Source organism: Pseudophryne corroboree, chromosome 1, assembly GCF_028390025.1.
Source record: "Pseudophryne corroboree isolate aPseCor3 chromosome 1, aPseCor3.hap2, whole genome shotgun sequence".
In the NCBI taxonomy this organism is placed as follows: domain Eukaryota; kingdom Metazoa; phylum Chordata; class Amphibia; order Anura; family Myobatrachidae; genus Pseudophryne; species Pseudophryne corroboree.
Window position 1 is genome coordinate 170,295,732 of NC_086444.1, and position 26,287 is coordinate 170,322,018.

The following is a 26,287-nucleotide window of genomic DNA, read 5'->3' on the forward strand; positions in this document are numbered from 1 at the left end:
ACCGTTCCTTGGATCTCGCTTTTATCAGGAGATCGTCCAGGTAAGGAATTATATTGACTCCTTGTTGTCGAAGGAGGACCATCATCTCTGCCATCACCTTGGTGAACACCCTCGGTGCCGTGGAGAGTCCGAACGGCAACATCTGAAACTGGTAATGGCAATCCTGTATTGCGAACCTCAGATAAGCCTGATGTGGAGGACAAATGGGAACATGTAAGTAGGCATCTTTTATGTCTACTGACACCTCCTTCCTCCAGACTGGAAATCACTGCCCTCAGAGATTCCATCTTGAACTTGAACCTTTTCAGGTAGAGATTCAGAGATTTCAGGTTTAGAATTGGTCTGACCGAGCAGTCCGGCTTTGGAACTACGAAGAGGCTTGAATAAAAACCTCCTCCCTGCTGTGACAAGGGTACCAGGACAATGACTTGATCCTGACATAATTTCTGAATTGCAGCCTTTACTACTTCTCTGTCTGGAAGAGAAGCTGGTAAGGTCAATTTGAAAAATCGGCATGGAGGGACGTCTTGAAACTCCAGTTTGTATCCATGGGTCCAGGCCAGATTGAGCCCGGATCTGACTGAAAAGTTTCAGACGTGCTCCCACCCGAGCGGACTCCCGCAAGGGAGCCCCAGTGTCATGCTGCAGATTTGGCAGAAGCAGGGGTGGACTTCTGCTCCTGCGATCCGGGAGACGCTGCAGACTTTTTTCCTCGTCCTCTCCCTCTACCTGCAAAGAAGGGGGAACCTTTGGCCTTTTTGAATTTGTTGGGCCGAAAGGACTGCATCTGAGAGTGATGTGTCTTTTTCGCCGGTGCAGGAGCATGAGGCAAGAATATCGATTTACCTGCGGTAGCCGCAGAGACCAGTGCATACAGCCCATCTCCAAACAAGGCCTCACCTTTATACGGGAGAGCCTCCATATTTCTTTTGGAATCTGCGTCCGCATTCCACTGGCGAATCCACAACGCCCTCCGAGCCGAGACTGCCATGGTAGCGGCTTTTGAACCTAAAAGCCCAATATCCTTCATGGCTTTAAGCATGTATGCAGCAGCATCTTTGATATGACCTAACTTTAGGAGAATCTCGTCTCTATCTATCGTGTCAATTTCAGATGACAAGTTATCTGACCATTTTTCGATAGCCCTACTAACCCACGCGTAAGCAATGGTGGGCCAGAGCAGTGTACCATTCGCCACATAAATAGATTTTAACGTAGTCTCCAACTTGCGGTCTGCCGCCTCCTTTAGTGAAGCCATCCCAGGTGCAGGGAGAATCACCTTTTTTGTTAACTGTGACAGGGCACTGTCTAAAACTGGAGGTGACTCCCACCTTTTCCTGTCCTTTGCTGGGAAAGGATTAGCAACCTGAATCCTTTTGGGAATCTGAAATTTCTTTTCAGGGTTATCCCAAATTCCCTCAAAGAGTATTTAGCTCGTGAGAAGGAGGGAAAGTTACATTCATTTTATTTTCTTTATAAAAATAAGCCTTCTCCTGAGGTACAGGGGGGGCTTCCATAACTTCCAAAACCTCCCTTATAGCAACAATCATGTATTAAATGCTTTTTGCCAATTTGGGATCTATTTTCCCTGGAATCACTAGTGTCGACACAGGAATCAGAGTCCGTGTCGGTATCAGTTTGTACTATTTGTGCAAATGGTCTTTTATGTGACCCAGAGGGGTCGCCTGCGGATAAAAAAGCAGAACCACTAAAAATTACATCTTCCACTGATTTTCTCCAGTTTTCTGCATGAGACTCAGACTTATCTAATCTCTTACTGATATGATTTACACTATCACGTAATTCTTTCACCCATTCAGGCTCATGGTGTGCCGGCAGCGCCACCACATTACAACTCTGTGTCCCTAAAATAGCTCCCTCAGGGGAAGAGCTCCCTGCCTCAGACATGTCACACACGTGCACAACACACCACAGACACTCCGGGACTTATAGGGAACAGACACACAGTAAAATCTGTCAGAAGGACACAGATAGGATTTGCCAGTTCACAACCCAGCGCCAGCAATAAAATGTCTGTGAAACACAAAATGCCCACAGACCTGCAGCGCTTTTATAATGATAATTACACAATGTATAGCACCAAATTTCACTGTGCCCCCCCCCCTGTTTTGCACCCTGATACTTGGTTCAGCAGTGGAGGAGGACCAGCGTTCTTCTCTGCAGCCTGGAAGGAGAGAAAATGGCGCTGAGCAGTGTGCTGGCTGACTGAGGAGGAAGCCCCGCCCCCGTAATGGTGCGTTTCTCCTCAGACTTTTTGCTACTAATATTTATACTGGCGGGGGTAGGACTGTGCCTCAGCAACTTATGCCCCTTATCTGCCAGTTTTACTAGGTTTCATGCTGCCCCTCCCCCCCCCCCCCCCCCCCGCAGTGCCTGTGTGTGACGGGTAGCATGGCGCGCAGCGTTCCCACCCGCTGCACGGTACCTTTTAGCCGTCACGATGACTGAAGATCCTTTTCTTCTTACACTCACCTGTCTTCTGACTTCTGGCTCTGTAAGGGGGGTGACGGCGGGCTGTGGGAGTGAGCACATAGCCGCAGCTAGCGTTCAGTACCCTTCAGGAGCTAATGGTGTCCTGTCAGCCAGAAGCAGAGCCATGAAACTATTCAGGAAGTTGGTTCCTACTTCTGCCCCCTAAGTCCCACGAAGCAGGGAGACTGTTGCCAGCAGTCCTCCCTGAAAATAAAAAACCTAACATAAGTCTTTTCAGAGAAACTCAGTAGTGCTCCCCTGGAGTGCATCCAGTCTGCCTGGGCATATTTTCTAAACTGAAGTCTGGAGGAAGGGCATAGAGGGAGGAGCCAGTTCACACCCTTGAAAAGTCTTAAAGTGCCCATGGCTCCTGCGGAACCATCTATACCCCATGGTATTGAAGTGGACCCCAGCATCCTCTAGGACGTATGAGAAACATTATATAATGCTGCTATTGTGCATACAGATGGACTCATAAGAAAGATGCAGAGAGGCCCCGTCCCCTCCCTCCCAGCTCTCACTGGCTGCCTGCTAGACACCACTGAAGCCTCACTTCTCCCCCCAACCAGCACTAACAGCCCCATTGTCATCCCCCTCCACTTATGGGACCCCCACAATCGCCCTCTTCCCACTCACGGACTTACAAGTCATATACAAGAGATAAGAAAAACATCTATCCTTAAATCATGTCAAAAAGCCCCCTATATCCCACCATGGACATTGCTACTTAGCCACGCCAGAACACTAAGCCTAAGTACCTAGTACACAGGAAGCGAAACGAATATGTACAACTGAGGAAAAAGCAGCATAATGAAAGAAAAAGTAGCATAATGAAGGAAAAAGTAGCAAAGTTGAGGGGAAAAAAAACACAACCCAGGGTAAACAAGCAAAGGACAGGTTCGATATGAGTGACCTTGGCAGTCAGTAATATACTTAATCTATAACTTTCTACCAATTTCTCTGCAACAACAACAAAAAAATGTATCCAAAGTATCTAGTACACTATTTGTCAACTAAGAGGAAAAACTAAAGAAAAACTAGCACAATGAAGAAATAAGTAGCAGGAAAAAGTGGAAAAGATGAGGAAAAAGACCGTAGCGTGGGAATCTCGCCATATGGCGCATAAAGGGATAGGTGAATTAGGACACAACTGTAAGCCGCATGTAAAACTTTATCTACAATTATATTCTTCAGCATATCCAAATATTGTAATTAGGTGCATTGTATATATTATATTTTATGCAAAAGAAATATTGTGCTATCATATATTCAATGGAATAAATTGTACAAAGATTACATTTATTGACCAGTTATTAGAAATGTTCCTACCTCTCGGACATCAAAATTCTTTTTTAAATTGTCACCAACAACTCCATAAAGTTCATCTGCTGGAAAAAGTGGATCTTCTGGAGTTTCTATAGTTACCTACAATTTTTTTTTTAACAAGATAAAATAAAGTGAGCAGTACAATAAACAAGCAATATTCACTAGTTCTAGCACATCTTTAATATCGTTAAAAAGTGCACAGCAAGTGTTCCTTAAGAAACATGCCAGAATAAATGCACTTTTCGTTCCCAAAAAAAGGTTACACATTGATATAATACTGTACCAACATGTCATGTTCCATTTGCAACTTTGTACTACAAAAATCAGGATTTTGGTACTTACCGATAAATCCCTTTCTCCGATTCCACAGGGGCCACTGGAGCGTAGTTACAATGGGGAAATAGTAGGCAGTAATTGGGAGCTGGCACTTTAAAATTCTCACACTGTGGCTAGCTCCTCCCCTACTATCTCCCCTCCAAGCCAGTCTACGTAAAACTGTGCCCGAGGAGAGCTGGAATAAACAAACCGTAAGGTAGAGGAGGTTAATGACGCCCTGTAAACCAGGATAACCTAAACCAAACCTGGAACAGAACCTGACAAAAAACCAGGCTAGCCTGAACTCAACAAGCAGTCATATGGTGAGCTGCACAGCGTTAAGCAAAAAACAAGGAGGAACAGCGCTGGGCGGGCGTCCAGTGGCCCCTGTGGAATCGGAGAAAGGGATTTATCGGTAAGTACCAAAATCCTGATTTCTCCTTCATCCACTAGGGGCCACTGGAGCGTAGTTACAATGGGGACGTCCCAGAGCTCCCAAAACGGATGGGAAAGCGCTGAGAGCCCTGTAAAACCACTCGGCCAAACTGTGATGCAGAGGCCGCAAAAGTGCGAACTTGTAGAATTTGACAAAACGAATGTCGGTCCGACCAAGTAGCCGCCCGACAAAGTATTCATGGAGACCCCACGGGCAGCTGCCCACGAAGGTCCCACAACGCGCGTATAGTGCGCTGAAAAGGAAAACGGAGGCTCCCGAGCAACCGCCAAGAAGACTGTCTGATGGTCAGATGAATCCAACAGCCCAGCATATGCTGGGACTCCGGCTATTTAGTACGGGAGCATCGTACAGAACAAAGAGGAAAAACACTTAGTCGAATAGCCTAAGACCTCTGTAGAGATAGTCGGCGAGCCCTGACAACATTCAAAGAGGACTGAAAGACACTAGTGTCAGATTTATATGAAAAACGTACATCCCCTCTGGAAGGAACGACCGCTGAGGCCGAAGCTCAGCCGGGGGAGTTGCCAATAGAGTACTCCCTGAAAGAGAGCCCGAACTTACGGCCGCCAGGCAAATCTCTTTTGGAAGAAAACCGAAAAAGCAAGAGACCCAAAATTCAGGTCAATGTGGTTTGAAGCGCAGCCAAGCAAAACCTCCCAGAGAAACCCAAGATGACGGCTGAATGGTAACTGAAAGAAGGGGAAAACCCCTTTTTATCCTTATTATGTCCCTTAAAGTTTTCCAAAAGTGGCAAAAGCGAGAAGAGGTAACAGACTTCTGAAATTGGGGCCCAGTAGGCATAACCGAACTAGGGAACTTCTCCCTTCTGAGGTCTCGTGAACAGTCACACGTTTAAACGAACTCAGTGTAAGATGAACAAAGAAAAAGGACCCTGTTGAAGTAGACAGTCCAGTCGAGGTAGGAGCCAAGGCTCCTCTACTGACAACAGGTGTAGCTGTATCTTCAAGATATGCGCGGCCCAACCAGAGCCACGGAGAGGACTAGCACGCATATTCCCCTCCTGTGTTATCGACGTGAGGTAGAAATAGAAAAGGAGGCAGGATAGAATAACCCGAAACTCCCAGGAACCCTAAGGGGAACCTCAGCTATTGCCGCCAGAGCTCACGTCCGAGAGTAGGAAAAGGTTAAAGAGTCAGTCAGAACGCCCTGAGGTCGATCCGAAATCTCCGCCCACAGCGGACCAGCTGACAAAACTCCGGGGAATGTTCCCTCACCCGGGAGTCTGACCTGGTAGCTTGACCTGAAAAGAAGATTGTTGTCCCCCGCTCAGAGGGGAATGTAGGCGACCACTCATTGCGTCGCAGCTTGACTGAAGAAATAGAGTACCTGGTACCGAGGAAGGAAAAATCCTCCGACGGACCCTGTTGAGAAAACGTCTATGAGGAGCATAAATTGGATCTGTGTCGAACCAGAAGCTCCTGGATCCTCCGGATATTCAGAAGCCCCTAATGTACAGAGTGGGATAGTAACAGTAGATTGTCCCATTAGGGAACCAACGTCACCTCCTGCCCTTGAAAAAGAGTTATTCTGTGATCTTCCTGATCCCTGTGGGAGCGGAAGAGAGATCAAAAGGAAAGGACTGACAGTGAAAATAAGAATCCTATAATGCGAATCTGAGAAAAGCCTGATAAGGAAAACCCAGCGCAAATCAGTAAACAGGCATCTCTGAAGACAAGGGACACGTAAAACTCCCTTTTTTTTTTTCAAACTAGCGATCACAGACTGAAAGGATTCTAAGGCCAGAATAGGCCTGGCCGAGCCAACTTGCTTCGGAACGTGAAAAGAAAACAAAGGCTTGAGAACTGTCCCGATTCAAATGATCTGTGAAAAACAGGGAACAACACCCTTTGCGATTAGAAGCATATGGAGCGCCGCCTGCAGTATGACTCTCTTGTCATCGTAAATCGGCTGATCCATGCCGAGGGACTCCTGAGACGGTTGTACCCCAAAATCTAGTCTGTAACCGCCCAAGCCTTGTCCCCCTGTAGTGGGTGTATAGGATGACCGAAAATCAGACTGGACCGAGGATGTTGAACCTCTGCTTCAGCCTTTTAACCACGAGATCCCCTGGCTACGGAGATATCGCCCGTGTGGAGTCGAAAGCTTGAAAGGGCACGGAAAAATCTAAAGGAAAGACCGATAAAGGTCTGTCTTGGAGCTTGGGCAGTAGTAGGAGAAATCAAAGTGGACTTACCTCCAATGGTTCAAGAAATCCTGCAGAAAGTTCCTTCCCCTGAACGATCTGCCCCGTAGGATTTCATGTTCACCTGTCACTGTCGCAGCCCCAGAGGTCGTCGGGTTAAGACAGCCCAAGCGAAAATGCAGGTTCCGAGTCTGCAGACGTGGAGACCTCCAAAGAACATAAAGCAGAATCGTGATTCTGACCTGTACCAAAGTATCAATTGATCCTGATGCGAAACATCCTATAACCTAGAGGACAATTGTTCCACAACCTACCTGCTCCGGACCAGGTAGAACCCCGCTGCCGTATATGTGTCTTCGATGGATCCCTGAGCCAGGTTGCCTCAGGAAAACGGCAGCTTGTTGGACCGGCGATACATCGAGGGGTATACCCTGGAGAGGTTCTAATACCCTTTCCTGGCGTCTGCGGGGAAAGGATAGGAAAACAAACATTGTTTGATACCTGAAATTGTGTATTCGGGTGTCTGACGGCCGCCTACCGGAGCCTGCCCAGCTCATCCGAAACTGGACCAGTCGCTGTCATTTCGTCATCGAACCCTGATGGACTTGACGTGTCCGTCTCCTTTACCTGCAGTATCAGCCGAACTGCTGTATAATGCACCTGGATATTCTGAGACACTGGTTCAGACTCCACAGAAAACAGACATCATTAGTATTGTAACATGGAAGGTTAACAAGGTTCCTTTAGAAACCTGGAGAGGTGAAATGACGTACCAGGTCTATGGTTAACAGCGACATTACCTATATAATCTGAGCTGTTCAAACAGGAGTGTCCTGCAGGGGCGTGGAGGGCTAAGCAAATGGCTCCACCGCATACTTCACACCTAAGAGGGAATTCTTTGACTATCCCAGGTGAGACAAACGAAAGGAGAAAAGGTGGGTTAAACAAACACAGCCCTATGCAAGGTCTGCACTATAATGTGTGACCGACACGATTCAAATAAACTTTCTGGAGCAGCGGAGACCTGAACCAGTAACGCTGCGCTGTGGGACAGGAGTCTTAGCCCTAGGCTATAGGATCTCCCCTTAAAGTTTTTTTTTTTTTGGATGTTCAGATACCCGCTACTAGCGTACTGAGCCACAGCGTTATTTGTCTGATGCCTTAAACACATTCCCCAAATTACTAATAGCATTAGTAACTAGTGACACCAAGGAATAATAAAGGGAAGGCAACACCCCGCCCTGTATGTAGTGTACCGCTAATTTAGGTGCACCAGATGTTTCTCGGAGGTTGCGCTGGCTTTCCAAAATGGTGACCAGCCTGCGAGAAAAGATGGGGGGAAATGTTATGTGGCAAGGTCGGGTATTTTGTTATTAGAAAACATTGCGGAAGTGTTTGTTCTATCCCCTATATATGGTATTGTATGCATATATATACACATACCCACACACACTTAAATATATATACAAACATATCTATATATATATATATATATATCTATATATATATATATATCTATATATATCTCTATATATATATATATATATATATATATATATATATATATATACACACACACACACACACACACACACCACAGTGAACCCAACCGGGTAGAGAAATACTGTGTATGTGAAACTAATAGGGTAGATAAATACTGTCTATGTCCAGTTCCTGTAATAGAGCAGGTTCCCTGATCTACATGTATAAAATGTTGGGGAGAGGACTGTAGCTATATTTCAGCAGCACAATGCATACAAAAACTAAAAACCCCAGAGACAGGATCTGTTGCCTAGAGACAGTAACCGAGCTGGGAGCCCGCTGTTATAAGCCATCACCCCCCCCTCATACCTTGTACTATGCACAGAATCCTCCCTGCACAGCCAGGAGAGGAAATAAGCTTTCAGCGGCACAGGGAGCGGGGGACTGTGGAGCGGCGTGTCATGCTGCAGCGGCCGGGGAGCGGAGAGAGCCCGCCGTACAGAGCGGGAGTTAGCTCCGCCCCCCTGGTTCGGCGCCAAATTCGAATCCGCTGCATAGACAGCGGAAAGCGCCCCTGTATCCCCCGGCCGCCTGAATGCTGCGGCCGGGAAACGGAGAATGTAAATGTATCCCCCGGCCGCCTGTATGCTGCGGCCGGGGAGCGGGGAGTCTGAGCCCGCCGAACAGAGCGGGAGTTAGCTCCGCCCCTTGTATTACCCGCGGGGAGAATGTATTTGTATATCACCCGGCTGCCTGTATGCTGCAGCCGGGTAGTGAAGAGCGCTGAGCCCGCTTACAGAGCGGGCTGAAGCTCCGCCCCCCACATAATGGCGCCAAGTAATCAGTAAGTGCGCCTTTTAGGACGCTCGGAGAGTCACTCACAAGCAGTCCTGATAGCAAAAATTATGCTTCCGAAATCTCTTGATATCGATTCCGCACCATGTCCCCAAACTAGGAGACCCAGATGTGCCATACATTAAATCAAGTAAAAACATACATCAGTCTGGAGAGGGGGAGATTGTACTCACCGTTGTCCTGATGTAGTGTCGTCAGGAGCCGCACTCAGCGGATGCTCGACCGATCGGCCCCGACACACGCCGCAAGCAGTGGTGTCCGGCCATTTTTGAAACTCACCGCTGCCTTGCTGCCGGAATCTTCTGCTGGTTGAGCGACCCGACACGCGCCGCACGCAGCGGTGTCCGCCAACTCAGGAGAGCTCAGTGTCTCCCTCAGCCGGGGCCTATCCCGAGCCGCACGCAGCTGCGATGGGACCCCGCCGGCAGCTTCCGCGGTGCAGACTGGCAGTGGCAGAGCTTCCAGTCTGTGTGTGTAAGTAAGAAAAATAAAATAATAAAGAAAAAAGAAAAAATTCTTCAGCTAAACCCAAGTGAACCAGCTCACCTCGGGCACTAAACTAAGACTGGCTTGGAGGGGAGATAGTAGGGGAGGAGCTAGCCACAGTGTGAGAATTTTAAAGTGCCAGCTCCCAATTACTGCCTACTATTTCCCCATTGTAACTACGCTCCAGTGGCCCCTAGTGGATGAAGGAGAAATCAGGTTAATAGCTCCAATAATGCAAAACATTTGCAAAATATAAATCACTGAAGACCAAAAAAACGACTGTACATTACCTTTACGGAACAAAGGTAAAAACAACAAATTCATTTATATGGTAGGACTGCTACAACTTACATTTAGCGTCTTTTTATAGTTCAAGCTTCTCACTGATTTGCGTGCCAGGTGCAGGGCGTGGTTGTCATCTAACGCAAAGTGATCGGTGACACCAGACTTTCTGGGTTAAACAAAAATATTAAATTCAAAAACTTTTATTTCTGATCACTTAAACATAAACATTGTGTTGTAGCTGAATAATGAATGTAGTTTGCTGCGCTTGTGGAAAAAAGCTGCTCAAGTTGTTGTTTGACGTGTATGGAAATTGGACCGAGCGCTTATATGTGCAAATGTGTAGTGTTCAGAAACAAGTAAGAATTTATATGATGTAAAAAAATATAAAAATATATAAAAATAAAAATAAATTAAAATGGAAATAAAAATAAAAATAAAAAATAATAATAGGGAATGGGAAAGGGGAAAGGGGAGGAGTGCAATGTTTACAGCTCCTTTTTGAAAGAATTGTGGAGCTTGTGGACACTTTTATGAAAGGGTACAGTCTGTTCTTTTATACTGGAATCTTTCCCTGACTTACCCTATGCAGATGCGGCTGGAGGCTTTTGGTGTCTCTAACAGCATTCAAGTGCTGTAACTCACGATCTCCTCCTCTTAGCCGCACTGTTAGCCGCTGCTCCGTTCGTCTTTTTTATTTTTAATTTTTATTTTTATTTCCATTTTAATTTATTTTTATTTTTATATATTTTTATATTTTTTTACATCATATAAATTCTTACTTGTTTCTGAACACTACACATTTGCACATATAAGCGCTCGGTCCAATTTCCATTGTGTTGTAGCTGTAGCAAATGTTTTTGGAGCATTTTGAATACTTTACTTGAAAACAAAATAGTAATTGTGTGTTATATTTAATAAAAATATTGTGTTAGTAGACTAATGGTGTGTACACACGGTGAGATCCTTGCTATGCCCGATTTTCACTTTGCGATTTCCCCTGAACTCCCCAGAGCTTAGCACCACCGATTATGACTAACTTTTCTTGAGATATGGACTATGTGTGCTTACGATTTTGGCTTATGTGAGATTTTGGCTTATGTGAGCTTTAATTGACATGTGAGATGAACTAGATAGTACACCGATCTAGCAAGGATTGACTTGCCTGCACAGTCTATCTTTTCTTGCGATACCGGCCTGGCGGGACCGCGCATCGGGATCGCAAGTGGCATAACACCTTGCGATTTGCACTAACTTTTCTTGCAATTTTGACTATATAGTCAAAATCGAAAGAAAAAAATCTCACCGTGTGTACACACCCTAACATCAGATGAGTAACAATATAAATATATGTATGCAGTCTTTAATGAAAAATATAGGGCCTTATTTAAAGTCACGTGTACTGAAGATGCTCACAGAGTTGAGGGATTATTTGCTACTGAGCATGTGCGCAAAAATTCCTAAAACCATCTACAGGCCATATGTTACACAGTGTGTATACAAAAAGGCGCTGATGCGATTGAGACGGACGGTATCAGGAACGTCTTACAAAAATGCTGGGCATTGACTGGGAATCCCATGGATGTGCCATGGACGCTCAATCATTCACATTGGAACATACACAGACGGAAAATCAGCAGCTGTCATAGGGCTAGTGCAAGTTCCAATGATGTGGCTTCTAAGGACACACCAGGTGGCATTACAGCATCTACAGACACTCAAAGTGTGCATCTCATTCCTTGACCCCCAGGTTGTGTGGCCCTGGGGGTACCGTGCTCTGGACTAAAACCTTAGGAATGTTAGGGACCCACCTGATGAGATCACCTAGCCGTGGTACGTGGGCCCATAATTTTGGCCACAAATTATGCTAAAACCCTCAGTGTTACTCTATGCTAAATTGCAGAGTTTATTATAATTGTTCTGATTAGAGTGTGCACCTACATTTTTCTCTTTTTTTCTGTGTGACACTCATACACATCAATGTACACTAGGGAAGGGTGTTTGTAGCGGCATTTGCATATAGTCACAGGTGGGTGACTGCCAAAAGATGCAACAGTGGCCCCTTCCACCTCTGCATCAGGCCTTTATTGTTTTCAGAACTTTTTCAGACAAAACTGTTTATGCCACTGATTATTTTTCTTGTTATTCAGCTCAGCTACTTGTCTTAATGCTTTTTTCCTGGGGATCTATAAAGTGTTTCTCGGTGCACTGATTGGCTATGTGAGTTGCATATCCATCTGAAATTCTACAGACGCCCATGTGAAGATGAAGAGGTTTATAATAAAACAGGGAATCTGTCTAAAGAAATCCAATTCGGTAACAAATCATTTGTGATTGTCAAAGATTTTATATTTAATTTGCAAATGAGCAGTAATACATTTACTACTAATGCAGAATTACCTATAGAATGTACATTATTATAAATGCATAAAGTGTCAATGAACAATTAACATGGACACATCAAATATTGGCAAACAATGCAATGTTTATTAAATAGCATATTATAAAGAAATATTTGCACAGTATTTTTAAACTCTCTATAGATAACTGTTTGCAATCTTGAAAGTGCAGTTAACAGCTCAATAGTTGTGAAAAAAAAGTATGGAAAACATAAAAGCATTAAATATAAAAGATCACTTTAAAACTCATAAAAGAAGAAGACAAATGTAGACTCTGACAGAACACTATAGAAAGACCAACAAATGTTGCAAACCTACATACTCTGATACTTTCCTTGCCATTAGGATTTTTTAATGGACTTACTGTCACACATCGCACATACAAGGCTTTATATCAAGCATTCTAAATAAAAAAATAAGTGGACAAGGAGAGAAGTTGCCCATGGCAACCCATCAGCTTCCAGCTAGAATTTATCAAGTACATTCTATAAAGATAGAAGCTCATTGGTTGCAGTGGACTACTTTTCCATTTGTCCAGTCTTTAGAAGTCTTGATACAGGGAGTTTTAAGAGGGTGGTCCATGTGCAGACTCTGTGTGGGCCCCTCCGCTCTGCAGTCCTGTAGACCCTGCGGAGGTCTCCGAAAACATGGCACCTGCCATGTTTCCGCAGACAAATCTGTACTGCAGCAGCACCGACGTGGCACTACAGAGAGGTTAAGTGATTAAACATGGGTGCAGTGTCGCCCCCCTGGACCGAGGGGCCTGTATGCACCCATTATAGATACGCCTAGGGCTTGATACATCTCCCCAACAGTACCATACTGAAGATACTCAACATTTCTCCACTGGAACTTTATGTCTTCTGCTATGCACTAATACCTATACAGGATAACAGTAGTGCATATCTCTCTCAGACAGAACAAAAAGTAGATTACCTTCTTTATGATCCTTCTGTGATAATGTTAAAATAAAAATGGGATAAAAGTGACAAAAATGTGCAAACTCACGTCTATGATTATGAATCATCTTTTAAACTGCAGGACTGTAAATATTCATATGCTCTACACATAAAATTGTATAATCTCAACAAATATGTTCATTAGCCAATTGGAGAGGATCCTCTACGGAGAGTGTACAGGTTTCTAAGAGGATCCATTTGTGAGTGTTAAATATATACTTGAAGTTCATCATGGTTATCCTATTTGTCTCTGGTCAACCTACAAGGATTCAGTGAGGTGATTTGTATGAAGATAACGGGGTAGATGTATTAAGCCTGGAGAAGTGATAAAGAAGTGATAAGTGTAAGGTGGTAACCCACCAACCAATCAGCTCCTGTCATTTTTCAAACTGTAATGATTGGCTGGTGCATTATCACCTTCTACCTATCACTGCTTTATCACTTCTCTAGGCTTAATACATCTGCCAATCTGAGGGCTGCAGATTATGTAAAACAATACATTTTTAATGTCTTTGCTTTAAATGTAAATTTATAAAATATGGCCATACCAGACACCAACTTTACTACAGCAAATTGTTTCTCAGACAGCATGATTCAGAGGTATATGGTGTGAACAAAACAACAGATTGCTCAGGGGAAATTAATAATTGCATCTCCTGGTGACGACAGCTGAGCTACAAATTCCAAAGTAGAAATAATGAACCCGCAGCCCCAGTATCAGATGACTGTGGTCCTACAACATAATTACTGCTTGTATTAGTTTGCCACATTGAACCTCCCAATTTATATACTGAGAAAAGACTTTATACAACAATTCACAGCAGGATATAATCACTTAGGGCTAAATGTAGTATATGAAGAAATACCTCTGAAATGTTTATCGAGCAGAACATTAAATTGAGTTTTGGGCTATGACAGCCAAAGGGGTGTTCAATGAAAACTCTCAGCTTTGAGACACCATGGGGGTGATTTAGATTGATTGTAGATGTGCTAAATTTAGCACATCTACGATCAGCTTCCCTGACATGCGGGGTGACTCCCAGCACAGGGCTAGTCTGACCCGCATGTCAGTCCCTGCCCGTTGCACAAGTACAAAAGCATCGCACAGCAGTGATGCTTTTGTACTGGAAGAGTAGCTCCCAGGGAGCTACTCGTCGCTGCTCGAGTCGCAGCAGCTGCGTGTTACGTCAAGCCTGCGTTGCCCGGACCGCGCCCCCTAAACTGCGGGCAAACGCCGCTTGCCCGACCCATCCCGCCTCGAAAACAGCCATTGGCTGTCTGGCATGCGCCAGTGCACTGCGGTGCATGCGCAGTTCAGACCTGATCGCTGCTGTGCGAACATGCACAGCAGCGATCAGGTCTGAATTAGCCCCCAAGTCACTAAAGTGTAATTAAAAGCCAAAACAATATGCACTTTACTAATAAACATTTATGGTGTAATTTGTCTCTTGATATTATGTTGCCACCATTTTTCTGTTTTTTGTCTTTGTACCGCACCACTCTATTTGTCAGGATTACTTTCTCATAGATACAGTGACGGAGTGACAGGAGTTGAGCTTTGTTCAGTAAATGTGAGCAGGTGCAGTCTATACTGTACACTGCCCATGCGCGCATTTACCTTTGTGATAAACATGTAAAAGTATTTCACTAATAACAACAGTGCACTTCCAGGGCTACTGGTGCAGTTACATTGCTTACACTTATTTCTGCAATGTCTCTAATTATTGCTTTAAAATAAGATTTTAAACCTACCGGTAAATCTTTTTCTCCTAGTCCGTAGAGGATGCTGGGGACTCGGTAAGGACCATGGGGTATAGATGGGCTCCGTAGGAGACATGGGCACTATAAAGAACTTTAGAATGGGTGTGCACTGGCTCCTCCCTCTATGCCCCTCCTCCAGACCTCAGTTAGAGAAACTGTGCCCAGAGGAGATGGACAACATGAGGAAAGGATTTTGTTAATCTAAGGGCAAGATTCATACCAGCCCACACCAATCATACCATATAACCTGGAAAATACGCAACCAGTTAACAGTATGAACAAAAAACAGTATCAGTCAAAGACCAATTCCAACTGTAACATAACCCTTATGTAAGCAACAACTATATGCAAGTCTTGCAGATTTAGTCCGCACTGGGACGGGCGCCCAGCATCCTCTACGGACTAGGAGAAAAAGATTTACCGGTAGGTTTAAAATCTTATTTTCTCTTACGTCCTAGAGGATGCTGGGGACTCCGTAAGGACCATGGGGTTTATACCAAAGCTCCAAACCGGGCGGGAGAGTGCGGATGACTCTGCAGCACCGACTGTTCAAACGCAAGGTCCTCATCAGCCAGGGTATCAAACTTGTAGAATTTTGCAAACGTGTTTGAACCCGACCAAGTAGCTGCTCGGCAAAGCTGTAATGCCGAGACGCCTCGGGCAGCCGCCCAAGAACAGCCCACCTTCCTAGTGGAATGGGCTTTTACCGAATTTGGTAACGGCAATCCAACCGTAGAATGAGCCTGCTGAATCGTGTTACAGATCCAGCGAGCAATAGTCTGCTTAGAAGCAGGAGCGCCAACTTTGTTGGCTGCATACAGGACAAACAGAGCCTCTGTTTTCCTAACCCTAGCCGTCCTGGCTACATAAATTTTTAAGGCCCTGACTACATCCAGGGACTTGGAGTCCTCCAAGTTCCCCGTAGCCACAGGCACCACAATAGGTTGGTTCATATGAAATGAAGAAACCACCTTAGGCAAAAATTGAGGAAGAGTCCTCAACTCCGCTCTATCCACATGGAAAATCAAATAGGGGCTCTTGTGGGACAAGGCCGCCAATTCGGACACCCGCCTTGCAGATGCCAAGGCCAATAACATGACCACCTTCCACGTGAGAAATTTTAATTTAACCGTTTGAAGAGGTTCAAACCAGTGAGATTTTAGGAAACTTAACACCACGTTAAGGTCCCACGGTGCCACTGGGGGCACAAAGGGGGGCTGGATGTGCAGCACTCCCTTTACAAACGTCTGGACTTCTGGGAGAGAAGCCAATTCCTTCTGGAAGAATATAGATAGGGCCGAAATCTGTACCTTAATGGAGCCTAACTTCAGGCCCATATCCACTCCTGTCTGTAGAAAGTGGAGAAAACGGCCCAGATGGAAATCTTCCGTAGGAGCATTCTTGGCTTCACACCAAGATACATACTTCCTCCAGATACGGTGATAATGTTTTGCCGTCACCTCCTTCCTAGCCTTTCTCAGAGTAGGGATGACTTCCTCCGGAATACCTTTCCCAGCTAGGATTCGGTGTTCAACCGCCATGCCGTCAAACGTAACCGCGGTAAGTCTTGGAACACGCAGGGCCCCTGCTGTAACAGGTCCTCCCTGAGAGGAAGAGGCCACGGATCTTCTGTGAGCATTTCCTGAAGATCTGAGTACCAGGCCCTTCGAGGCCATTCTGGAACAATGAGTATTGTCTGCACTCTTTTTCGTCTTATGATTCTCAATATTTTTGAGATGAGAGGAAGAGGAGTGAACACATAGACCGACTGAAACACCCATGGTGTCACCAGGGCGTCCACCGTTACTGCCTGAGGGTCCCTTGACCTGGCACAATACCTCCGAAGCTTCTTGTTGAGGCGTGATGCCATCATGTCTATTTGAGGAATTCCCTAAAGACTTGTTATCTCTGCAAAAACTTCTTGATGAATTCCCCACTCTCCTGGATGGAGATCGTGTCTGCTGAGGAAGTCTGCTTCCCAGTTGTCCACTCCCGGAATGAAGACAGCTGACAGAGCGCTTACGTGATTTTCCGCCCAGCGAAGAATCCTGGTGGCTTCCGCCATCGCCACTCTGCTCCTTGTCCCGCCTTGGCGGTTTACATGAGCCACGGCTGTGACGTTGTCTGATTGAATCAGAACCGGTAGGTCGCGAAGAAGATTCTCCGCTTGTCGTAGGCCGTTGTATATGGCCCTCAATTCCAGTATGTTGATGTGTAGACAAGCATCCTGGCTTGACCATAGTCCCTGAAATTTCTTCCTTGTGTGACTGCTCCCCATCCTCGGAGGCTCGCGTCCGTGGTCTCCAGAACCCAGTCTTGAATGCCGAACCTGCGACCCTCTAGAAGGTGAGCATTCTGCAGCCACCACAGGAGAGAAACCCTGGCCCTGGGGGACAGGGTTATTTTCTGATGTATTTGTAGATGGGACCCGGACCACTTGTCCAGAAGGTCCCACTGAAATGTCCTTGCATGGAACCTGCCGAAGGGGATGGCCTCGTAGGCTGCCACCATTTTTCCCAGAACTCGAGTGCATTGATGAACAGACACTCTTTTTGGTTTTAGCAGGTCTCTGACCATGTTCTGGAGGTCCTGGGCATTTTCCTATGGGAGAAAAACCCCTCTTTTGTTCCGTGTCCAGAATCATGCCTAGGAATGATAGCCGAGTCGTTGGAACCAATTGTGACTTTGGCAGATTAAGAATCCAACCGTGCTGTTGCAGCACTCTCAGGGAGAGCGACACGCTCTTCAGCAATTGATCTCTCGATCTAGCCTTTATCAGGAGATCGTCCAAGTATGGGATAATTGTGACTCCCTGCCTGCGCAGGAGCACCATCATCTCCGCCATCACCTTGGTGAAAATCCTCGGGGCCGTGGAAAGCCCAAACGGCAACGTCTGAAACTGGTAATGACAGTCCTGTATAGCGAATCTCAGGTACTCCTGATGAGGGGGATATATGGGGACATGAAGGTATGCATCCTTTATGTCCAGTGACACCATAAAATCCCTCCCTTCCAGGCTGGATATTACAGCTCGGAGCGATTCCATCTTGAATTTGAACTTTTTCAAGTACAGGTTTAGGGATTTTAGATTTAAAATGGGTCTGACCGAACCATCCGGCTTCGGGACCACGAACAGGGTTGAATAGTACCCTTTTCCCTGTTGGACCAGGGGAACCTTGACAATCACTTGCTGTTGACACAGATTTTGAATTGCAGCTAACACTACTTCCCTCTCCGGGGGTGAAGTTGGCAAGGCCGACTTGAAAAATCGGCGAGGGGGCACCTCTTCGAATTCCAGCTTGCAGCCTTGGGAAACAATTTCCATCGCCCAAGGATCCACGTCTGAAAGAACCCCGATCTGGCTGAAAAGTCAAAGACGTGCCCCCACTGGTGCGGACTCCCTCAGTGGAGCCCCAGCGTCATGCGGTGGATTTTGTAGAAGCCGGGGAGGACTTCTGCTCCTTGGAAACCAGGTCCGCAAGCCCATCCCCAAACAACACTTCACCCTTGTAAGGTAAAACCTCCATATGCTTCTTTGAGTCTGCATCACCGGTCCATTGGCGGGTCCATAGAGCTCGTCTCGCAGAAACAGCCATGGCATTGGCTCTGGAACCCAGCAGCCCAACGTCTCTTTGAGCGTCCCTCATATATAAGACTGCGTCTTTAATGTGGGCTAAGGTCAATAAAATGGTATCCCTGTCCAGGGTATCAAGGTCAGCTGACAAGGTATCTGTCCACGCTGCAACTGCACTACACACCCATGCCGATGCTATTGCCGGTCTGAGCAAAGCACCTGTATGCGCATAAATAGACTTTAAAGTAGTTTCCTGTCTGCGATCAGCAGGATCCTTGAGGGCTGCCGTGTTCGGAGACGGTAGCGCCACCTTCTTGGACAGGCGTGTTAAAGCCTTGTCCACCCTGGGAGAGGATTCCCAACGTACCCTGTCCTGTGCAGGGAAAGGATACGCCATAAGAACCCTTTTGGGAATCTGCAGTTTATTATCTGGAGTTTCCCAAGCCTTTTCAAATAACTCGTTAAGCTCATGGGATGGGGAAAGGTTACCTCAGGTTTCTTTTCCTTATACATGCGCACCCTCATGTCAGGGACAGAGAAGTCATCAGTGATATGCAAAATATCTTTTATTGCAATAATCATATACTGAATACTTTTTGCCACCCTTGGGTGTAATTTGCATCATCGTAGTCGACACTGGAGTCAGAATCCGTGTCGGTACCAGTATCTGCTATTTGGGATAGGGGACGTTTCTGAGACCCAGAAGGGCCCTGTGACCCAGTCCAATCCGTGGATTGACTCCCTGCTTTTTCCCTGGACTCTGCTTTGTCCATTCTCTTATGTAATGAGGTCACAATTGCATTTAACATATGCCACATGTCCATCCAATCATGAGTCGGCGTTGCCGACGGAGACACACCACTCATCTGCTCCACCTCCTCCTTGGACAAGCCTTCCGCTTCAGACATGCCGACACGCACGTACCGACACCCCCACACACACAGGGATATATCTATAAGGGGACAATTCCCCAACAAGGCCCTTTGGAGAGAGAGAGAGAGAGAGAGAGAGAGAGAGAGAGAGAGAGAATGCCAGCACACACCCAGCGCCAACTGACACTGGAATAAAAACCCAGATATAGCGCTTTTTATAATAAGATTTTACTCACCGGTAAATCTATTTTTCGTAGTCCGTAGTGGATGCTGGGACTCCGTAAGGACCATGGGGAATAGCGGCTCCGCAGGAGACTGGGCACAACTAAAAGAAAGCTTTAGACTACTGGTGTGCACTGGCTCCTCCCACTATGACCCTCCTCCAGACCTCAGTTAGGATACTGTGCCCGGAAGAGCTAACACAATAAGGAAGGATTTTGAATCCCGGGTAAGACTCATACCAGCCACACCAATCACACCGTATAACTTGTGATACAATACCCAGTTAACAGTATGATAACAACTGAGCCTCTCAACAGATGGCTCAACAATAACCCTTTAGTTAGGCAATAACTATATACAAGTATTGCAGACAATCCGCACTTGGGATGGGCGCCCAGCATCCACTACGGACTACGAGAAATAGATTTACCGGTGAGTAAAATCTTATTTTCTCTGACGTCCTAAGTGGATGCTGGGACTCCGTAAGGACCATGGGGATTATACCAAAGCTCCCACACGGGCGGGAGAGTGCGGATGACTCTGCAGCACCGAATGGGCAAACTCTAGGTCCTCCTCAGCCAGGGTGTCAAACTTGTAGAATTTAGCAAATGTGTTTGACCCCGACCAAGTAGCTGCTCGGCAAAGTTGTAGAGCCGAGACCCCTCGGGCAGCCGCCCAAGAAGAGCCCACTTTCCTCGTGGAATGGGCTTTCACCGATTTAGGATGCGGCAGTCCAGCCGCAGAATGTGCAAGCTGAATCGTACTACAGATCCAGCGAGCAATAGTCTGCTTTGAAGCAGGTGCACCCAACTTGTTGGGCGCATACAGGATAAATAGCGAGTCAGTCTTTCTGACTCCCGCAGTCCTGGAAACATAAATTTTCAGGGCCCTGACTACGTCCAACAACTTGGAAGCCTCCAAGTCTTTAGTAGCCGCAGGCACCACGATAGGTTGGTTCAGATGAATGGCTGATACCACCTTAGGGAGAAATTGGGGACGAGTCCTCAATTCTGCCCTATCCATATGGAAAATCAGATAAGGGCTTTTACATGACAAAGCCGCCAATTCTGATACACGCCTGGCCGAAGCCAAGGCCAACAACATGACCACTTTCCACGTGAGATACTTCAATTCCACGGTTTTAAGTGGCTCAAACCAATGTGACTTTAGGAAATCCAACACGACGTTGAGATCCCAAGGTGCCACAGGAGGCACAAAAGGGGGCTGAATATGCAGCACTCCCTTAACAAAAGTTTGAACTTCAGGTAGTGAAGCCAGTTCTTTCTGGAAGAAAATCGATAGAGCCGAAATCTGGACCTTAATGGAACCCAATTTTAGGCCCATAGTCACCCATGACTGTAGGAAGTGCAGGAAACGGCCCAGCTGAAATTCCTCCGTTGGGGCCTTCCTGGCCTCACACCACGCAACATATTTTCGCCATATGCGGTGATAATGGTTTGCGGTTACTTCTTTCCTAGCTTTAATCGGCGTAGGAATGATTTCCTCCGGAATGCCCTTTTCCTTCAGGATCCGGTGTTCAACCGCCATGCCGTCAAACGCAGCCGCGGTAAGTCTTGGAACAGACAGGGCTCCTGCTGCAGCAGGTCCTGTCTGAGCGGCAGAGGCCATGGGTCCTCTGACATCATTTCTTGAAGTTCCGGGTACCAAGCTCTTCTTGGCCAATCCGGAACAATGAGTATAGTTCTTACTCCTCTTCTCCTTATTATCCTCAGTACCTTTGGTATGAGAGGGAGAGGAGGGAACACATAAACCGACCGGTACACCCACGGTGTCACTAGAGCGTCCACAGCTATCGCCTGCGGGTCTCTCGACCTGGCGCAATATCTTTCTAGCTTTTTGTTGAGGCGGGACGCCATCATGTCCACCTGTGGCCTTTCCCAACGGTTTACAATCAGTTGGAAGACTTCTGGATGAAGTCCCCACTCTCCCGGGTGGAGGTCGTGCCTGCTGAGGAAGTCTGCTTCCCAGTTGTCCACTCCCGGAATGAACACTGCTGACAGTGCTAACACGTGATTTTCCGCCCATCGGAGAATCCTTGTGGCTTCTGCCATCGCCGTCCTGCTTCTCGTGCCGCCCTGTCGGTTTACATGGGCGACTGCCGTGATGTTGTCTGACTGGATCAGTACCGGCTGGTTTTGAAGCAGGGGTTTTGCCTGACTTAGGGCATTGTAAATGGCCCTCAGTTCCAGAATATTTATGTGTAGGGAAGTCTCCTGACTCGACCATAGTCCTTGGAAGTTTCTTCCCTGTGTGACTGCCCCCCAGCCTCGAAGGCTGGCATCCGTGGTCACCAGGACCCAGTCCTGTATGCCGAATCTGCGGCCCTCTTGAAGATGAGCACTCTGCAGCCACCACAGCAGAGACACCCTGGTCCTTGGAGATAGGGTTATCAGCCGATGCATCTGAAGATGCGATCCGGACCACTTGTCCAACAGGTCCCACTGAAAGGTTCTCGCATGGAACCTGCCGAATGGAATCGCTTCGTAGGAAGCTACCATCTTTCCCAGGATCCGCGTGCAGTGATGCACCGACACCTGTTTTGGTTTTAGGAGGCCTCTGACTAGAGATGACAGCTCCTTGGCCTTCTCCTCCGGGAGAAACACTTTTTTTTTTGTTCTGTGTCCAGAACCATCCCCAGGAACAGTAGACGTGTCGTAGGGACCAGCTGTGACTTTGGAATATTTAGAATCCAGCCGTGCTGTTGTAGCACCTCCCGAGATAGTGCTACCCCGACCAACAACTGCTCCCTGGACCTCGCCTTTATCAGGAGATCGTCCAAGTACGGGATAATTAAAACTCCCTTCTTTCGAAGGAGTATCATCATTTCGGCCATTACTTGGTAAAGACCCTCGGAGCCGTGGATAGACCGAACGGCAACGTCTGGAATTGGTAATGACAATCCTGTACCACAAATCTGAGGTACTCCTGGTGAGGATGGTAAATGGGGACATGCAGGTAAGCATCCTTGATGTCCAGTGATACCATGTAATCCCCCTCGTCCAGGCTTGCAATAACCGCCCTGAGCGATTCCATCTTGAACTTGAATTTTTTTTTATATATGTGTTCAAGGATTTCAAATTTAAAATGGGTCTCACCGAACCGTCCGGTTTCGGCACCACAAACATTGTTGAATAGTAACCCCGTCCTTGTTGAAGTAGGGGCACCTTTACTATCACCTGCTGGGAATACAGCTTGTGAATTGCCTCTAACACTGCCTCCCTGCCTGAGGGAGTTGTTGGCAAGGCAGATTTGAGGAAACGGCGGGGGGGGGGGGGGGGGGGGACGTCTCGAATTCCAGCTTGTACCCCTGAGATACTACTTGAAAGATCCAGGGATCCACCCGTGAGCGAGCCCACTGATCGCTGAAATTTCTGAGACGGGCCCCCACCATACCTGGCTCCGCCTGTGGAGCCCCAGCGTCATGCTGTGGACTTAGAGGAAGCGGGGGAGGACTTTTGCTCCTGGGAACTGGCTGTATGCTGCAGCTTTTTCCCTCTACCTCTGCCTCTGGGCAGAAAGGACGCACCTTTAACCCGCTTGCCCTTATTGGGCCGAAAGGACTGTACCTGATAATACGGTGCTTTCTTTGGCTGTGAGGGAACATGGGGTAAAAATGTAGACTTCCCAGCTGTTGCTGTGGAAACGAGGTCCGAGAGACCATCCCCGAACAACTCCTCACCCTTATAAGGCAAAACTTCCATGTGCCTTTTAGAATCTGCATCTCCAGTCCACTGCTGAGTCCATAACCCTCTCCTGGCAGAAATGGACATTGCACTTATTTTGGATGCCAGCCGGCAAATATCCCTCTGTGCATCCCTCATGTATAAGAGTGCGTCTTTAAAATGCTCTACGGTTAGCAATATAGTGTCCCTGTCTAGGGTATCAATATTTTCCGACAGGGAATCTGACCACGCAGCTGCAGCACTGCACATCCATGCTGACGCAATAGCTGGTCTCAGTATAACACCCGTGTGTGTATATATAGACTTCAGGATAGCCTCCTGCTTTCTATCAGCAGATTCCTTCAGGGCGGCCGTATCCGGAGACGGTAGTGCCACCTTCTTTGACAAGCGTGTGAGCGCTTTATCCACCCTAGGGGATGTTTCCCAACGTGACCTATCCTCAGGCGGGAAAGGATACGCCATTAGTAACCTCTTAGAAATTACCATTTTCTTATCGGGGGAAGCCCACGCTTCTTCACACACTTCATTTAATTCCTCAGATGGAGGAAAAAAACAACTGGTAGTTTTTTCTCTCCAAACATAATACCCTTTTTTGTGGTACTTGGGGTAACATCAGAAATGTGCAACACATTTTTCATTGCCTCAATCATGTAACGTGTGGCCCTATTGGAAGTTACATTTGTCTCATCGTCGTCGACACTGGAGTCAGTATCCGTGTCGACATCTGTGTCTGCCATCTGAGGTAGCGGGCGTTTTAGAGCCCCTGATGGCTTTTGAGACGCCTGGGCAGGCACAGGCTGAGAAGCCGGCTGTCCCATATTTGGTATGTCGTCAAACCTTTTATGCAAGGAGTCGACACTGTCGCGTAATTCCTTCCACAGAACCATCCACTCAGGTGTCGACCCCGCAGGGGGTGACATCACATTTATCGGCATTTGCTCCGCCTCCACATACGCCTCCTCCTCAAACATGTCGACACAGCCGTACCGACACACCGCAAACACACAGAGAATGCTCTGACAGAGGACAGGACCCCACAAAGCCCTTTGGGGAGACAGAGAGAGAGTATGCCAGCACACACCAGAGCGCTATATAACACAGGGATCCCACTATAATGAGTGTTTTTCCCTTATAGCTGCTTATATATATATATATATATATATATATATATATATATATACTGCGCCTAAATTTAGTGCCCCCCCTCTCTTTTTTACCCTTATGTAGCTTGTCACAAAGCAGAGGAGAGCCAGGGAGCGTCCTTCCAGCAGAGCTGTGAGGGAAAAATGGCGCCAGTGTGCTGAGGGAGATAGCCCCGCCCCTTTTTCGGCGGACTTCTCCCGCTTTTTCTGGAATTCTGGCAGGGGTATTTTTACACCTATATAGCCTTCCTGACTGTATATGGTGTAGATTTGCCAGCCAAGGTGTCTTATATTGCCCTCAGGGCGCCCCCCCCCCCCCCCCCCCAGCGCCCTGCACCCATCAGTGACTGGAGTGTGAGGTGTACATGAGGAGCAATGGCGCACAGCTGCAGTGCTGTGCGCTACCTTGTTGAAGACAGAAGTCTTCTGCCGCCGATTTTCCGGAACATTTTCTTGCTTCTGGCTCTGTAAGGGGGGCGGCGGCGCGGCTCCGGGAACGAACACCAAGGTCGGGTCCTGCGGTCGATCCCTCTGGAGCTAATGGTGTCCAGTAGCCTAAGAAGCCCAAACTACCACCAGTTAGGTAGGTTCGCTTCTTCTCCCCTTAGTCCCTCGCTGCAGTGAGTCTGTTGCCAGCAGATATCACTGTAAAATAAAAAACCTAAAATATACTTTCTTTCTAGGAGCTCAGGAGAGCCCCTAGTGTGCATCCAGCTCAGCCGGGCACAAGAATCTAACTGAGGTCTGGAGGAGGGTCATAGTGGGAGGAGCCAGTGCACACCAGTAGTCTAAAGCTTTCTTTTAGTTGTGCCCAGTCTCCTGCGGAGCCGCTATTCCCCATGGTCCTTACGGAGTCCCAGCATCCACTTAGGACGTCAGAGAAATGTATAATAAATGTGAATACACTCACTGCGCCTTACAAATGCCCCCCCCCCCCCCCTCTTTTCAGCCCTCTGTCACCGTGTTCAGCAGGGTTTAGTCCGGGGAGCCAGCTTCTCTGCAGCGTTCTGTGGAGAAAATGGCGCTGTTAGTGCTGAGGGATCAAGCTCCGCCCCCTCCAGCGGCGGGCTTCGGTCCCGCATCAATATACAAAAAATGGCGGGGGATTTTTTCATTTACTGCCTCCGCAGCCTAATGTACAGTAACCTGTTGCCAGTCCAGAGGTCTATAATGCTGCCCAGGGCGCCCCCCTGCGCCCTGCACCCATCAGTGCCTTCAGTGTGTGCGCAGCTTACCTCAGTGAAGATCTGAAGTCTTCTGCCGCCTTGAAGTCTTCTTTTCTTCTCATACTCACCCGGCTTCTATCTTCCGACTCTGCGAGGAGGACGGCGGCGCGGCTCTGGGACGAACGGCGGGGTGAGACCTGCGTTCCGACTCCCTCTAGAGCCAATGGTGTCCAGTAGCCTAAGAAGCAGAGCCTATCATTTAAGTAGGTCTGCTTCTCTCTCCTCAGTCCCAAGATGCAGGGAGCCTGTTGCCAGCAGTGCTCCCTGAAAATAAAAAACCCTAACAAAATGTAATGTGCGTGGATTCTGCAGTTCCTGTGAGAAGGTGCAAGAGTGAAATGACCAATACTTTGGTTACAGCACTACCTTTGAAATGGCCACTAGGTGGTCCTTGTGGGTCTGTGCTTTTGGAAAATCGGTTTGTTTGCAATGATTTCCTGTATATTCGCTACAAATACATGAATGGCAGGGGGAAACAATCTGTATACTTTCAAGTTGTTTTCCTGTACCATTTGATCATCAAATACAGACACTGCTGTATAAACTATATAGATACTTTAAATCTGTG

At 47.1% G+C, this 26,287-nt stretch overlaps 1 protein-coding gene and 1 non-coding gene across 2 annotated transcripts in view; both read right to left on the reverse strand.

The window, feature by feature from the left end:
• The window catches only part of MCCC2 (methylcrotonyl-CoA carboxylase subunit 2), a 137,853-nt gene that overhangs the window by 59,674 nt on the left and 51,892 nt on the right, over window positions 1–26,287 (reverse strand). The window contains exons 9-10 of the mRNA XM_063963884.1: window positions 9,930–10,029; window positions 3,823–3,918 (exon numbers count right to left, since the gene is read on the reverse strand). Of these exons, the coding sequence (XP_063819954.1) occupies window positions 3,823–3,918; window positions 9,930–10,029 (196 nt within the window). The remainder of the gene's footprint in view (window positions 1–3,822; window positions 3,919–9,929; window positions 10,030–26,287) is intronic.
• Window positions 9,096–9,233, reverse strand: LOC134932763 (U11 spliceosomal RNA). Its single transcript, XR_010179474.1, has one exon. It is a non-coding gene; the product is annotated as a U11 spliceosomal RNA (small nuclear RNA).